Source organism: Protopterus annectens, chromosome 3.part1 (genome assembly GCF_019279795.1).
Source record: "Protopterus annectens isolate FY-2018-M chromosome 3.part1, PAN1.0, whole genome shotgun sequence".
NCBI classification, from domain to species: Eukaryota; Metazoa; Chordata; order Ceratodontiformes; family Protopteridae; genus Protopterus; species Protopterus annectens.
The window spans coordinates 990,590,788-990,605,416 of record NC_056732.1 but is presented as its reverse complement, the minus strand read 5'-3'; the positions used below and the strand labels follow the sequence as shown (position 1 = coordinate 990,605,416).

Here is a 14,629-nt window from a genome sequence, read left to right as displayed (position 1 = left end):
GGCGTCGTTCACAAATACCCCGTTTGATGGTTCTGCCCTTTTTGGCAAGACCGTATGCGACACACTGGTCCAGAGCGAGAAAGACGGGAAGACGTTGTCTGCCGTCCGAATCTGCTTCTCTGCTCCCCAGATGTCCTTCTCCAGGAACCAAAAGGGACAGAAGAAGATGTGGTTCCGGAAGTCTCAACAGTCCCGTTTTGCTCCGGACCCCTCGTCCTTCAGAGGCAGAGGAGGACAGGGTGAATACCGCCCTAGTGGCAGAGGGGGCCTGAAGAACTTTGGGTCCAGAGAACCTTTCTCTGATCGGCCCACGCAGCAACCCTGAAGGGTTACCCGACTGCTCCACTCTGGAGGCAGTTGGGGGGCATTTCTCGAGGCACCTGGCAGCTTGGGAGTCCATTACTACAGATCGCTGGGTGCTTCAGATCATATCCAGAGGCTACAAGATGCCCTTTCTCAATCCCCCTCTGTTTCCAAAGCCTCCCCAATGTCCCACCCAATCAAAGGGAGGTGGCAGCAGAGGAAATACTCCGGCTGCTAAATCCAGCACGTCCCCTCAGACCAGTCCAGATCAGGCTTTTACTCCAGGTTCTTCTTGGTGCCAAAAAAGACTGGGGACCTAAGACCAATCCTCGACCTGTCCTTCCTAAACCTGTCAGTAGCCAAAGAAAAGTTCCGGATGGTCACCCTTCAATCCATTCTTCCTCTTCTGCAGGAGAACGACTGGATGTGCTCCATAGACCTCAAGGATGCGTACTACCACATTTTGATGGACAGATGATCCAGGATGTTTCTCCGCTTCCGGCTGGGAGCCAGCCATTACCGATTCAGGGTCCTTCCCTTTGGTCTCACCACAGCCCCCAGGGTGTTCACCAAAGTGTTAACTGTTGTAGCGGCCCACCTGAGACTCCAGAGAATTCAGGTCTTTCCGTACCTGGACGACTGGCTCCTGACCGCCCCCACCAGGCATCTACTATACACTGCCAGGGATTACTTTATCCATCTAGCTCCCCGACTAGGGATCACGATCATCATCGGGAAATCTTCCCTTCTTCCAACTCAAATCCTAGATTTCATCAGAGCCAGATTGAACACAAACCAGCTTCTAGCCTTCTTGACTCCGGACCGGCTTCGAACTCTGAAACTCCATTTACTGGCCCTTCTACAATCCCCAGCTCCCCCTGCGGAATTGGTCCTGAGGGCTGTAGGCTCAATGGCGGCAACCATCAACTTGCTACCCATGGCGTGCTTAAACATGAGAGTTCTTCAATGCACTTTGCAAGTCCAGTGGTCCTTCCTGCGACATCCCCTAAGCTTCCCCGTTCCTCTCAGCAGGGTGTGCAGGAAAGCCCTCTTATGGTGGCTCCAGTCCCCGGACCCCCAGAAGGGGCGCCCCTTCTGTGTCCCCTCCTCTAGCCATGATGACCACAGACTCCTCTTGCCTTGGGTGGGGGGGGGGCACTGCTTGGGCAGGACCGTCCAAGGCACGTGGAACCATTCGGAGACCTCATTGCATATCAGTGTCCTAGAGATGAGAGTGGTGCTTTTGGTGTTGCACTTCAGAGCCTTCTTCCCTTGGGGACAATTGCGATCCAGACAGACAACATGTCGGTCATCTGGTATATCAACAAACAAGGGGGAACCAGGTCCTATCCACTTTGTCGGGAGGCCATGAGATTTTGGGAATGGGCGATGTCCACCAACCACTTTCTCATAGCGATGCAAATTCCAGGATGGTCCAACATCTTGGCAGACAGAGTCGAACCATCCTCTCACCATATGAGTGGTCTCTGAACCCCAGAGTAGCGAAGCAAATCTTCTCCAAATGGGGTCAACCTCGTTGCGATCTTTTTGCCTCTCCTTCGAACGCAAAGTGCAGTGACTACTTCGCTCTAATTCCCCCACCTGGGGAATCCCCCAGAGACGCTCTGGTGCATGTTTGGCCACCCGGTCTACTTTATGCTTACCCTCTTCTGCCCCTGATGCTAAAGTTTTTACAGAAAGCCAGACAGTTGGGGAGCAGAATAATCCTCATTGCCCCATTCTGGCCTCATCAAGCTTGGTTCCCATATCTATGGTCTCATCTAGTGAATCCCCCATGGATTCTAGATCCCATCCCGGATCTGATCTCTCACCCATCAGGCCTGTCAACCCCGAATCTGGGCAACCTCAAGCTCACAGCTTGGTTGATCCAGTTCCAGTGATAGCTAGGACTCCCGGTATCTCGTCCCCTGTCAAGGCTATTCTAGTAGCCACTCACAAGCCATCTACTAGAAGAATTTATAATAGCAAATGGAAGCTTTTTCTATTTGGGCAGAGCATCAGAACTTAGATCCCTTTACAACTCCATTGCCAGCAGTACTAGATTTTCTGTCAGGATTATTCGACCAAGGTGCTAGCTCTTCTACGGTCAAAGTTCAGTTGGCTGCAATCTCTCATTATCATGTTGGCAGTGATCTCGGCCCTTTGACTTCATCCAAATTATGTAAGACCTTCCTAAAAGGCACTTTCCTACTAAGACCTCCGGTTAAAGATGCAGTCCCTCCTTGGGATTTAACTCTTGTACTTCAGTCTCTAACAGCTCCTCCCTTTGAGCCTGCAACTTCGGTGGATCTGAAATACTTATCTTAGAAGACAGTTTTTCTTGTTGCCGTAACTTCAGCAAGAAGGGTCTCGGAGCTTCAAGCCCTTTGCGCCAAGCCACCGTATTTGATTTTTCACAAAGATAGAGTCTCACTCAGGACCAACCCCTCTTTTCTGCCCAAAATTGCTTCGGAGTCTAATATCAACCAATCTATTAATTTACCAGTCTTCTTTCCAAATTATCAGAACAAAGGTGAATACAAGTTGCACTCTCTAGACGTACATAGGCAACTAAGATTCTGTTTGCACAGGACAGCTGATCACAGGAAATCAGACCAGCTTTTTGTATCGTTTGCTAAATCCTCTTTGGGAAAACTTGTATCAAAAGTCACATTGTCCAGATGGATTTCCCAATGTATTTTTTTGGCATATGAGAGTTCTGGCCGGCCTGCACCTCAAGGAAGTCTCTATGCCCATTCTACTCTATCGATTTCTACCTCTGCTGCTTTTTGATCTAGGGTGTCTTTGGATGACATTTGTTCAGCAGCCACTTTGGGTTCATCTCATACATTTATAAACCATTACAAGTTGAATATTGTTTCTGGAGAGAGAGCATCCTTTGGCTCTGCAGTGCTCTGGAACATCCTTCCATGAGGACCTCCCAAGAATCAGGTAGCTGGGGACTCTGTCCCATAGGTTGATGGACAAATGAAGTTAACTACTTCAGATTAAGAAGTTATGTACTCACCATAACGTTCCATCTGAGTAGGTAAACTTAATTTGTCAGCAACCGTCCCTCCCTCTGTCCCCCTAACTTATATGGATGTTCAAAGGACTCCTGCTTTCATGGTGGATTGTCTCTAGGTTAGAGTATGGAGGTGGTTCTTGGTATCGTATGGTTTATGGATAAGCAAACTCGATCTGAGGTCAGGAAGTGATAGCAGAGGATTATGGGTAAGGGGGAGGAGCTTGGAGCTCGAATCTTAGCTGGTGGAAGCTGCCGGCTCGGATCCGATAACCCATAGGTTGCTGACAAATGAAGTTTACTACTCAGATGGAACGTTATGGTGAGTACATAACTTCTTATTTTATTGGGTCATGATTGATGTAAATGCTTTATATACCAACATTAAGACTGAATGGGGTCTGGAGGCAGTTTGGCATCTTATGGGGGAAGAGCCACACACCACTTTTATTAGGTTACTGGAGTTTTGTTTAACCCATAATTACGTTCCTGTTTGAAAAGGATGTTTATTTACAGAAAAAAGGAACTGCAATGGGAGCCCCATATGCCCCCTCTTATGCCATTATTTATATGGGGGGATTTGAAGAGGTTTATTACACAATTTTTTTAGGGAAGATGTTGTGTTGTATAACTTATGTAGATGACTTGTTTCATATTTGCAAGGGCTCTCCATCTGAGTTGCCTCTTTTATAGAGGTTGCCTCTTTTCTGGCGGGTTTGAACAAAAGCCCTCATTGTTAAACATTGTTTTTGAACAGAGTTAATGTGGGTATCCAGTTCCTTGACGATGAATTTTATTTGGACAAGTGTAATAACCTTCATCATAGGCCCTATGGCAAACTTTCGGCTGTCAGCAATTTTTTGCATGCTTCCAGCATGCATCCCCCGCCATTTGATTGACTGCGTTCCTCCTGGAATGTAAGCATATTTTTCGTAATACCTCAGAGGATAGGTTGAAGGGCAAGTATCTGCAGAAAGTAGTAAGTAGGTTATTGGATAGAGATTGCAATAAGGAACTTTGATTTGGCTGTGAAGGAAGCTTATGGAGTAAAATGATGCCATAAGATCAGGTCTACTGACAACTACCTCAGGGCAGATGAGGCAGGGGGTGGGATGTGTCAGTAAATGATAAACGCATTTATTTTGTGACCAAATGTTCTCCATTCTCTGAAATTCAGAAAAAGGGGAATGGACCGCTGGCATTTAGTATATTTGGATGAACGGGTGGGTCATTTGTTTTCTAGAGATGTTAAATTTTCATATGGTAAATTTTTAAATGTCCAAGAACTTTTGAATTTAGGAAATTTTGGTCCTTTATAATGAGTGTGAATTTGTGGGTACATTTTATGTGGGCACCTCAAGGTTTGTAAAAGAGTTAAAAAGTTGTCAGGTACATTTATTAATGGAAGAAAGTTCATTTCTAAGTATTGTTTCAATTGCAATTCTTGCAGTGTGGTGAACATTTTGGGTTGTGGGTGTAGAAATGCCAAATGGTATGTAGGGCAAACTTAAAACAATGGTGAAGGTACGGGTTTTGGAACATTTGGGTGATTTAAGTAATGGAAATGTAAGTGGCCATGTTGTGGAGCACTTTCATACCATACATGGTGGTTCTGGTGAAACATTTATCTTCAGTGTTTTAGGTCACCATTCATGTATTGAGGGGGGTGACTGTCTTAAATTGATGGATTTGGAAAAGTGGAATGATTTTGAATTCCAGAACACTCTATCTGAGAGGGTTAAATCTTTAGGTTAACTTCATAACAAAATAGTATTTAATACATTGTTTTTATATTTATTGAGGTATTTATTTTTTGTTAAAGGGTAAAACCAGTCGAGAGGAGATGAACACGGCAGGAGCTGTAAACAAGAAATAATATCTCCAAAAAGAACTCCACACATTCTCTGTACAAAAATGAACTGCAACAACTTTGCTGAAGTAGTAAAAAACATCCACGATCCACTGAAGTACAAACAGAACAGTTTATTATAAATCGAGTAAGCGCTTTCACCTGTGTGGCTTCTTCAGACTCATACTCAATACTAACGCTAACAGATTTAAATATCGTCCTAGGCGGGAACTCTCTCAATTAAAAAGCACTCAGTTTAATTAACGCGCAATAAATACATATTTGACTAAAAAACAGTAAAACCAGCATAAAAATAATACATACCATCTGAGAACATGAGATAAAACACAATCACTTCTATATGAACATATTTGTCAAACACACCATATAAAACTGTAAATGCAATATGACAATACATAATTCATAAAAATATGAACAAGTAGGTAATAACTGAAAGGGGTAGTAGACAGAAAGGGAAAGATCTAGATATAAAAAATGAAGCTATTAATGGGCTTTCAACCTCCTCATTTTCAGGAATGGTTTGACTGATAACTTAACATTAAGTCCTGGAAAGACATCAGATCTGAGCTTCATGATCCAGATATTCTCTCTACTTTCAGTATGTGTCCTTATGTCTCCTCCCCTGATGTTAACACTCACTTGTTCTACAATCCTAAAGCTAAAAGTGTGACTGGGACCAAATACAAGGACATGCCTGGCTAATGCATTGCTTTTATGCATCATCCTAATACTATACAAATGTTCTCGTATGCGGTCCTTCAAACATCTATTGGCCTTCCCTATATAGAAGGATGTGCATACTAAGCAAGTAGCAAGGTAAATCACATTGCTGGTCGTACAATCACCACTCACTTTGAAAAAATATTTATGTTTACTGATGGGATGCATAAATATAGTGCTAGAATCAATGTGTGAGCAAAAGTTGCAATTACCACAGCTGGATGTACCACACGATTGAATATTAGGGCATGGGTTCATAGAGCACTTATCACATAATAACCTTTTAAGGTTTTTCTTGTTCTTATATCTAAAACACGGAACATCACCTAATATCTCCTTGACTTGTGAATCAACCATTAGTACATTCCAATGGGCCTTAACCACATCTTTAATATTCCCAACATCATTGGTATAGAAAATAGAGAAGGCCGCTGTGCTAGGTATTATATCACCGGGACTAGTCCCATCATCTATCTGGTTGGTTATAGTCCTTCTATCAGAAAAATATGGAGCAGCCACACCTGATCTCAAATCATAAAGGCCCTCCATGCCTTTAGAAATATCATTTATTTCATAGCCTCGCAGTGTAAGCCTTTGATTAAGATCTTTAAGATCACACTCAAAGCCAGTAGAACTCTGGTTGTATCTCGAGATCCTCATAGTCTGTCCCTTAATGATGTTATTAAAAATATATTGTGGGTGCATGCTATGGCAGTGTAGTAGAGTATTAATGTGACAAGGCTTCCTAAAAACCCCAGTGTTAATCAGTCCGTTTGGTAATTTCTCCACAAAGACATCCAGAAACGATATCTTAGTGGCAGAAGTCTCATAGCTGAACTTAAGATAGTTAGTGGAAGCATTGATCTGTTGTACAAACCCATGTAAATCTGCAGTGGAGCCTCCCCATAAAAAGAAAAGGTCATCCACGAAATGTCTATAGAATAAAACATGTTCTACAAAGGCAGGTAGCTGATACATAAACTCATGTTCCCATTCAGCCATAAACAAGTTGGCGTAGCTATTGGCACAAGAAGTGCCCATAGCTACGCCATCTTTTTGTATAAAGCATTTGCCTTCAAAATAAAAGATGTTGTTATATAAGACCAGCTGCAACAAAGACATCAATAAGTTAAATCTGATCTCAGGCATATTAGACACTCGTTTTAAATAATGACTAAGCATATCTAAACCTGTCTGGTTAGGAATTACAGTAGATAAGGATTGTACATCCATTGTCACAAAAATTAAGTCTGTTACATCTGATATATTTTTAAGACAGTCATAAAGATCAATCAAAAATTGTCGTGTCTTTCAAGATGTCCATATTACTATCTACTATTGGTCTCCGATTACTTTCTATATATATAGAGGATGGTTCAGTGATCCACCCCCTGCCAGCAACAATTGGTCTCAGAGGGGGATCCTGTAAATCTTTGTGTATCTTGGGTAAACCATTGATCAAAGGGATCAATGGTGTAGGTACATCTAAAAACAAAAAGAGCTTGTTATCAATCATATTACTATTCAACAAACCTAACAAAAAGGAATGTACCTTATGGGAATAAAACCGTACGAGATCGACTGCTAATGGCTGGTAGAACTGTTCATTCCCAAGCATAAATAACATCCTATTAACGTAGTGATTGGTGTCCATCACTACGATGCCCCCACCCTTATCAGCTGGTCTAATGGATATCATTGGATCTCTACATAAATTCTTGAGAGCATTATTCTCTAAAAAAGTCAAGTTATATTTGGTGTATGGACGTTTGCAATTACTGTCTCTCATCTTATACAAATCGTCCTCAACAAGCTTACTAAATGCTGCTAGAAGTGGGTGCAATTGTGGCATGAAAACACTAGGACGTTGAAATTGTGTGCTGGGAGAATCTCCATTATTTTTAAAAGTTAGTCGTAAAGACAGGTTACGAACATATAGCTTAAAATCTCGTATAGTTTCTTCAAAAACACTACCTGTAGTGGGTATAAAAGATGTATAAAATTATGTAAAAACACGTTTGTATCAACATATTTGCACTTTAAAAATGGAATTTTTTTAAAGTTGTAATTATTTAATTGGATCAACAGGAGTCACTGGGTATTAAGAAGGGGCTTGTTGCAATGTGATTTATCCCTTGAAGATGAAATTCTGAGGTACCGGATATGTAGAACAGCTACTGCACCTATGTTGCCCATGGAATTTGTTTTATTGTAATTTTATTTTTTGGTTTGCTGTTTTGAACATGTAAAGGGTTTATGGCAGTGACCATCTTTACTGAAATTAGTTTAGCAGGCATTGCTTGCTGGCCAGTAGGTGGAAAGTTGTAGAGCTGTCATGCAACTATCACAATGCTTGCACAGGATGATGCCACATTATAATTACTGTATCTTCCCTATCTTGCCCAAAGAATGTGAGGTACAGATTTCCTTTCTGCACAGGCATGGCACTGATCTGAGTACAGGCCAGGCTTGAAAGCCAAAAGAGAGAGAGTGTGTGTGTGTGTGTGGTGGGGGGGGGGGGCACAGAGCATGGTTGATAGAGCATTGCTAAGTCCCAGAAATAGGACTGTAAAAATTAACAGTTTGTTAAATTAGTGGTCAAGCATTTGCTTTCAGTAGCACTATTACAGTGTAAGAGTTGATATCTGTACTAGCACTGTATAGACAGCTCATTAAATCAACTAGCAGACAGCCTTATACATTCCATATGCAGTTATGCAAGCAGCCTAAAATAAAGCTGCCAGGTAGGAGTTGCTATATTAACAGTAGTCTATTGATGTATTTTGGTATGTGCCTGTCTTGTCTGTTTCTTTATATAGATTTTTTTTTTAATTTTCCTTTCTCTCATTTCTTTTATTGTATAAAGTAACTTGCAAATATGAATCTGTACTTTATTCCCGCTGTCTTTAACATAATATATTTCACTTTAGGATTTAGATGCTCTGCATGGAAAACTACTTTAGGAATGATTTTTACAAGTTCTGTGCATTAACAAAAAACAATTACTCTTGTATTTTCCTAATCAGGAAGTAAAGATGGAGGAAGCTATGATCCAAACAGGTATCCTTACATTTTTATTCTCTTCAGCAGCTTCTTTCCAAATAATTGCATGATTCAATCCTCAACTAATTTTTGTCTTTCCATTTGCACACAGCATAACTTTTGGTGCATGCCAGTTCTAACATTCTGCTGCCCTGCATTTGTTTTCAGTTTTTCCATTTTGCATTCAGTTCAACCTCATTTTGCAATCATTGATTATAGGTGTCTTGTACAGAAAGATGTTCACTTCATGTCTAGTTAAAGAACTGCATCGTGGATTATTTGTTTGCAGAAAATTCTACAAGTTTCATGTGAATGCAGTGCTCAAACTGCTGTACAGGCATTAATACAGATTTTTAGTGTGGGAACATATAACAGAACTCTTGTAGTTTCATTCCAAGTATTTTCTGTTATGCTTCATCATTAATCTGTGCTTTTGAATCAACTCTACATTCTAATCCTATTTAATCCCTGTGTGAATAGTTTGATCTTTGGTATTTGAATGCTTAGAGGAATGATACTGTTGCCATTTAGTGATATTGTTGCCATGTTGTTTAAGCAGACAGTTGTGGTCTTCCATACTGTAGTTTGCATCCTGTTATCTGTCATGGTAACATACTATGTCAGTAAATTGTAAGATCATTTTGTAAGTAATAGAAATTAATTTGACTAGTGTCTTTGCTAAAGAGTAGAATGCAAATCATTTGCTCCTTAAATGTAGGATTATATAAATTAATATGTTTTATGGGCTGTGCAAAATATGTAATATTACGCGCACACACTGTAATACTTGTGGAAAAAGAATAAAGTGTAGGCCTCCTGTTGTTTTAAAGATGGTAATATATATTCTTGACAGGACTAGTAAGCAGTTTATGCAAATTAAACCAAAGAAGTCTGAGTTTGACTGAAGGCCAGTGAATTTAGAAGTGCTTGAACACTTAAAGCCTTGAAGCAAACAGTACTGTGCAAGGTGCAAACGATGCATCTTAAAAAGTGCAGATGTCCACGTTGTAGTTACATTTGCTTAATTTTATCCAGATGTACATTTTATAGCTAAAACGTCACTCAGGATAATCATCAGTGTGGGTCATTATCCACATTATAGCAATCCTGCTAGCAAGTACTTAAGTAAAAATTTCAGATTAACCTCCATCATATTATATTGCGTCTTTAACTACATCTTAAGGCATCAGCTTTTTCTATGGGAAGAATTTATTTTTTTTATTGCAGCCCTGCAACTTTATGTTCAGTGTGCCACTAATGGTCACATTTCTTTAAATTCATTTCTTCTCCACTTACATTTGCTTTCACATTCCTGTGGCATATTCTTTCAGGAAATGTTACAGAGCTGTAGTGTAGAAGTTGTCTGGTATTCTGGGATTCACATGCTAATTTAGATTACAGCAGTAGGCATGCAGTCTTTAATTTCTACCCACCTTCTAGGTGGGGGCCTGAAGCTCTTGTCATATAGCCAGTTGTATATCTTACATGAATTGTAGGCACTGGATGCCCCTATGACAGGAATCTGATTTACTTTCTCTGTCATTTAGAGTGAGCATTGGAGCTTTTGTTTATATAAGTTTCTGTAAGCATTGCCAAATGCACACAAAAAGTACAGGAGGCATTTAACACCATTTTTGGGTTGATAAAAGTTGTTATTCATTGGTATAGTGCATCTCACTGCTACAGGGTTCAGGGATTTGGAAGATATCTTACCTAAGGAGAGTTCTAGTGAGACCTTACTTGGAAGAACTTGGTCCAGTTCTGAGGCCTCAGGATAGCTTTTAGGCTTATGGAATGGGTGCAAGGAGTAGCATGGAGATAGTGAGGGAAATGTGAATTAACTTGAAAGACAAAGTAATGTCACAGGGTAAGAAGGCATAGTATACACAGGGTCCTCAAGGTTCAGGTGAGGTGGGTAGGATTTGATGACTTTGCCCTTGTAAACCAGTACTATATTTGTATAACACTTCAGGAAAAGCATTAGTCCTGTGATTCTAGTTTAGCACTGATAGAAAACCAGGTTAATGCTTCAGGAAAATCATGTGTTCCATCAATAAATGTGTAGCCTCATTTCTGTCCCAGGAAGAGCACCGGGTCACCTTGCGTCATTCCCTGCACAGAATGAGTGGCTACAGGTCTATATAGGTTATGTATTCTCTTCTGACACTAGACCTGAATACTGTCTTCAGTGGATTCATATTCCCTAGTTTGCCCCATTGTTTTGTCTTTCCAGTGTTTCTTTTATAACTCTTCCAGCCTATTTTGTAAGGCCTAGGCCGCATTCCTTCTATTTTTGTGATCATTAGCTATAACTGTACCTTAAGGTAAGAACATTTCTAGACTTGTATTATACAGCTTACAAACATTTTGATTTGTCTGAGTGTGGCATTTTTTTTCTGAGTCGCAAGTCAGCTTGTCATCAGGTCTCATAAGACTGATATTGTGGAAAACAAAAATCTTTATGGCCACCTTGGTAATAAGAAGTTCCAACTAGCTGGGCATGTTCATTCTGCACAAAAGCACTTTTTGGCATATTTGAGATACTTAGCCAAGCCAAATATTCTCCAGGTTATCTGTGGGCAGAGCAGACTGTTCATAACAAGCATACAGAGGTAGTTAATGGTTGCTTTTAGCATTGCAGTTTAAGGACCCAAGCAAAGATTAGATTTGTTTAAGGAACAGGGCAAATGGTTGCATTCAGAGGATGTTTGTTTTTTGGGTTCCGTTTTTGCAATTATCAACACATTCACTGTTCTGTGTTTCCTCAACCTGTTCATGAGCTGAATATAAGAAGAGTTAATAACTACCAACTGGACAGGTGTTATCTAGGAACACTGCAGGACTGAACATACAAACCATGATGTCCAACATATTGTTCCCATACAACAAGTAAAAGGAGACACAGAGAACTTGGGATGGATGGTGGCAGTGTACCCCTGTCACCTCAGTCTTGGGTAAATTCATCCTATGTTAATCCCAGTTTAGCCAGTTCAAAAAGGAACGTAACAGTCCTCAGATTATCTGAAATGTTTCAAAGAATCATGTGAAACTGAGCAGTAGATCTGAATATCAGCATAGCTAGTCAAAAGAATATTTTAATACACATACAATTGTAAATTAATCCCTGAAACCATCTGCTGAGCTCATCCTGCAAGATTAACAAGCAAACAAGGTGAAAACAATGTCAAGTAAACCACAATGCATTTGCAAGTGAAACAAATTCTTGTCATCCATGGTGTCCTACATTGCTGAGAGATGTAGAAGGACCAAGACAGCGTAGAAACTGATCTGTGTCCACTGTAGTCATTCTGGACATGTACAGGGTCCATCCTGCTACTGTTTTGGAATGAAAACTAGACTGATGTGGCTCAGGGAGTCCAACTCATTCACTCCAATGGAGCTTAGGAAGCTTGCACTTTAACTTCCAATAGGCAGAGCCTAAGCATTTTAGCAGAATAAAATTATGTCCTCACATTTCAAACAAATGTTCATATTTCTGGAACCTTAGGGATTATGAAAGAAGTATAAATGACAAACTCTTCAGCAGAAACTATTTTTATAGTGATAGTATTCTTTAGGTTCTAGGTATTAAACAGAATTTTACAAGTCACAGTAAACAAAGTAACTATTACATTTGTTACATTTTATAAACAACTTACAATATTTCAGCAACCACTCAAGTTATACACATACTGTATGTAGAATTTTATTCACCTAGCTGAGAACTTTTTTATATGAGGCTAAGGAGTTCTGTGTTTCTTGGTTGTTGAGATATTTAGAAAAATGTGAACATTATATCTATATAAATTAATATCATAAAAACAAACAGTTACTATATCTTTATCTGCACTCTACATAGGTCAAATATTAATGCAGTTACATTTGCCATTGTGTAAGCTTTAAGATGAAATCTTTTAACACCTTGTACATAACATGGTTTTGGAATTATTGATGCAAATATGAACAAACAATATTTGACGCCTAGAGGCATCAGTAGGAGTTAACTGTAGATGTACCTGGAGGTGTCACTCTGATGTAATGAGTTAAGGTGTAGAATAGGAAATAATGTTAGCAGAAACCACATCCTGAATAACCTTTCCAGGAATTGGAATGTTTAAGACAGGGCAGTGATTCTCCAGGCTAGATGACACTTGTCTTGCAGTATCTTGCCTTCACTAAGAAAGATACCAAGACAAGATAATTGGCATAACAATGGTGTAAGTAATTGATGTCATTCTAAGGGGCTGCAATATTTGTCACCGTGGGATGAGATGGTAGATAAGAATGCCCATTTCATCAGGGATGGATTTACAGCTTGCATACTGGCTAAAACCTTTACTGGCACTCGTGGTTGCTTTTTTAGGTAGTCCCTTTCTATTGGGCATTCCTACATAGCCAAATTTAGGCAACATGATGGCATCACTAGTCCTTGATAGAAGTTAAAACAAAAAGGTGTCTGAACTTGAGGTCCTCTTGTAATGCTAACACCCATCTGTGCAGTTACAAAGACATTATTTCAGTGCAGTGACAGTGCTCCCTCAATACCAGCGTGTCACGTCAATCATAATTTCAGGCCCTTGCGTAATGTCTATGGAGGATTTCTATTTGTCAGAATCACCATCGCCTCATGTCAAATTACCCACAATCTTGAGATCCAAATTACTCTTAAGAAACCTGACTACTTTGTTGCTAGCTACAGATCCACATCATTGACCCCCAAAGATCTTAGAAATGTAATACCATTGAGGAGTTAAATATACAACAAAATACCTTCTTGCTAGGGAACTTTAATCACTCAGGCACTGACTTGTACACTTACACCTGTAGAAAGGGATGTGTTCAGCTTTTCCTAGACTTTAATACTAATACACTGGAGCAAATTGTACAACAGCCCACTAGAGACTCAAATATCCCTGCCCTAGGCCCTACCAACCGAGCTCCATCTGTATCCCATTATGCATCTCTTCATTCACGGTTAAATCTGTTATGCTGTCTGTTGAGCTTAATGGTATCACCCTTTCACCAGATGAAACCATCTTTAAAGACTTCCAGGCCCATCCTACTTCAGCATGTGGAAGGCCTAAAAAACACTTCTATCAACCTGGTGAATATTGACCCAAGTAAAGGGTCTGTCGCTTTCACCTCCAGTTTTACCAGCATCTAACCAGCTGTATGGAAGGGTCTGTACCTGTCATCCCTAAATAAAATGATAAATGCAAGAATGAAACTTCACTGCTGGAATGCCTGCATTAGTAAAAAGTAAAAATAATAAGTTGTAAGAACTCCCCATCCCCTTATGTCAAGACCACTCAGAAATATGCCAACTAGGAACTTAAGAGCACTATTTAAAAATGTAAATCACCATGCAAAGTTAAGGTCACTACTGATAAAGGAAAAACTATAATTATTTTTCTTAAGTCATTTTGTGAAATTAAGGAAGTGTTGAATAATGTACTGAGCTCATACATAATGTCACACATTCCAGTCCTAGGAATAAGATCAGTATATTAGCAGATAAATTTAATGTTAACTTTACCACACCTACCCACATTGTTGTGCCGCAAAATCACTTTGGAGCAAGCCTTCAAATCCCTGTCAGAGGCTAAAATTATTCTATTATGCTCGATTATGTTCTGTTCACTGTCAAGTATGCATGACCTTAGCCTCTA

General features: G+C 40.1%; 1 protein-coding gene across 2 annotated transcripts in view; it reads left to right on the top strand.

The window, feature by feature from the left end:
* SULF1 (sulfatase 1) overlaps positions 1-14,629 on the top strand; it is a 492,521-nt gene that overhangs the window by 438,530 nt on the left and 39,362 nt on the right. The window contains exon 19 of one of the 2 annotated variants that reach the window (XM_044067159.1): positions 8,945-8,978. The exons of the other annotated variant lie outside the window; for it this stretch is intronic. Coding sequence (XP_043923094.1) covers positions 8,945-8,978 — 34 coding nt within the window. The remainder of the gene's footprint in view (positions 1-8,944; positions 8,979-14,629) is intronic. 2 annotated transcript variants of the gene reach the window in all.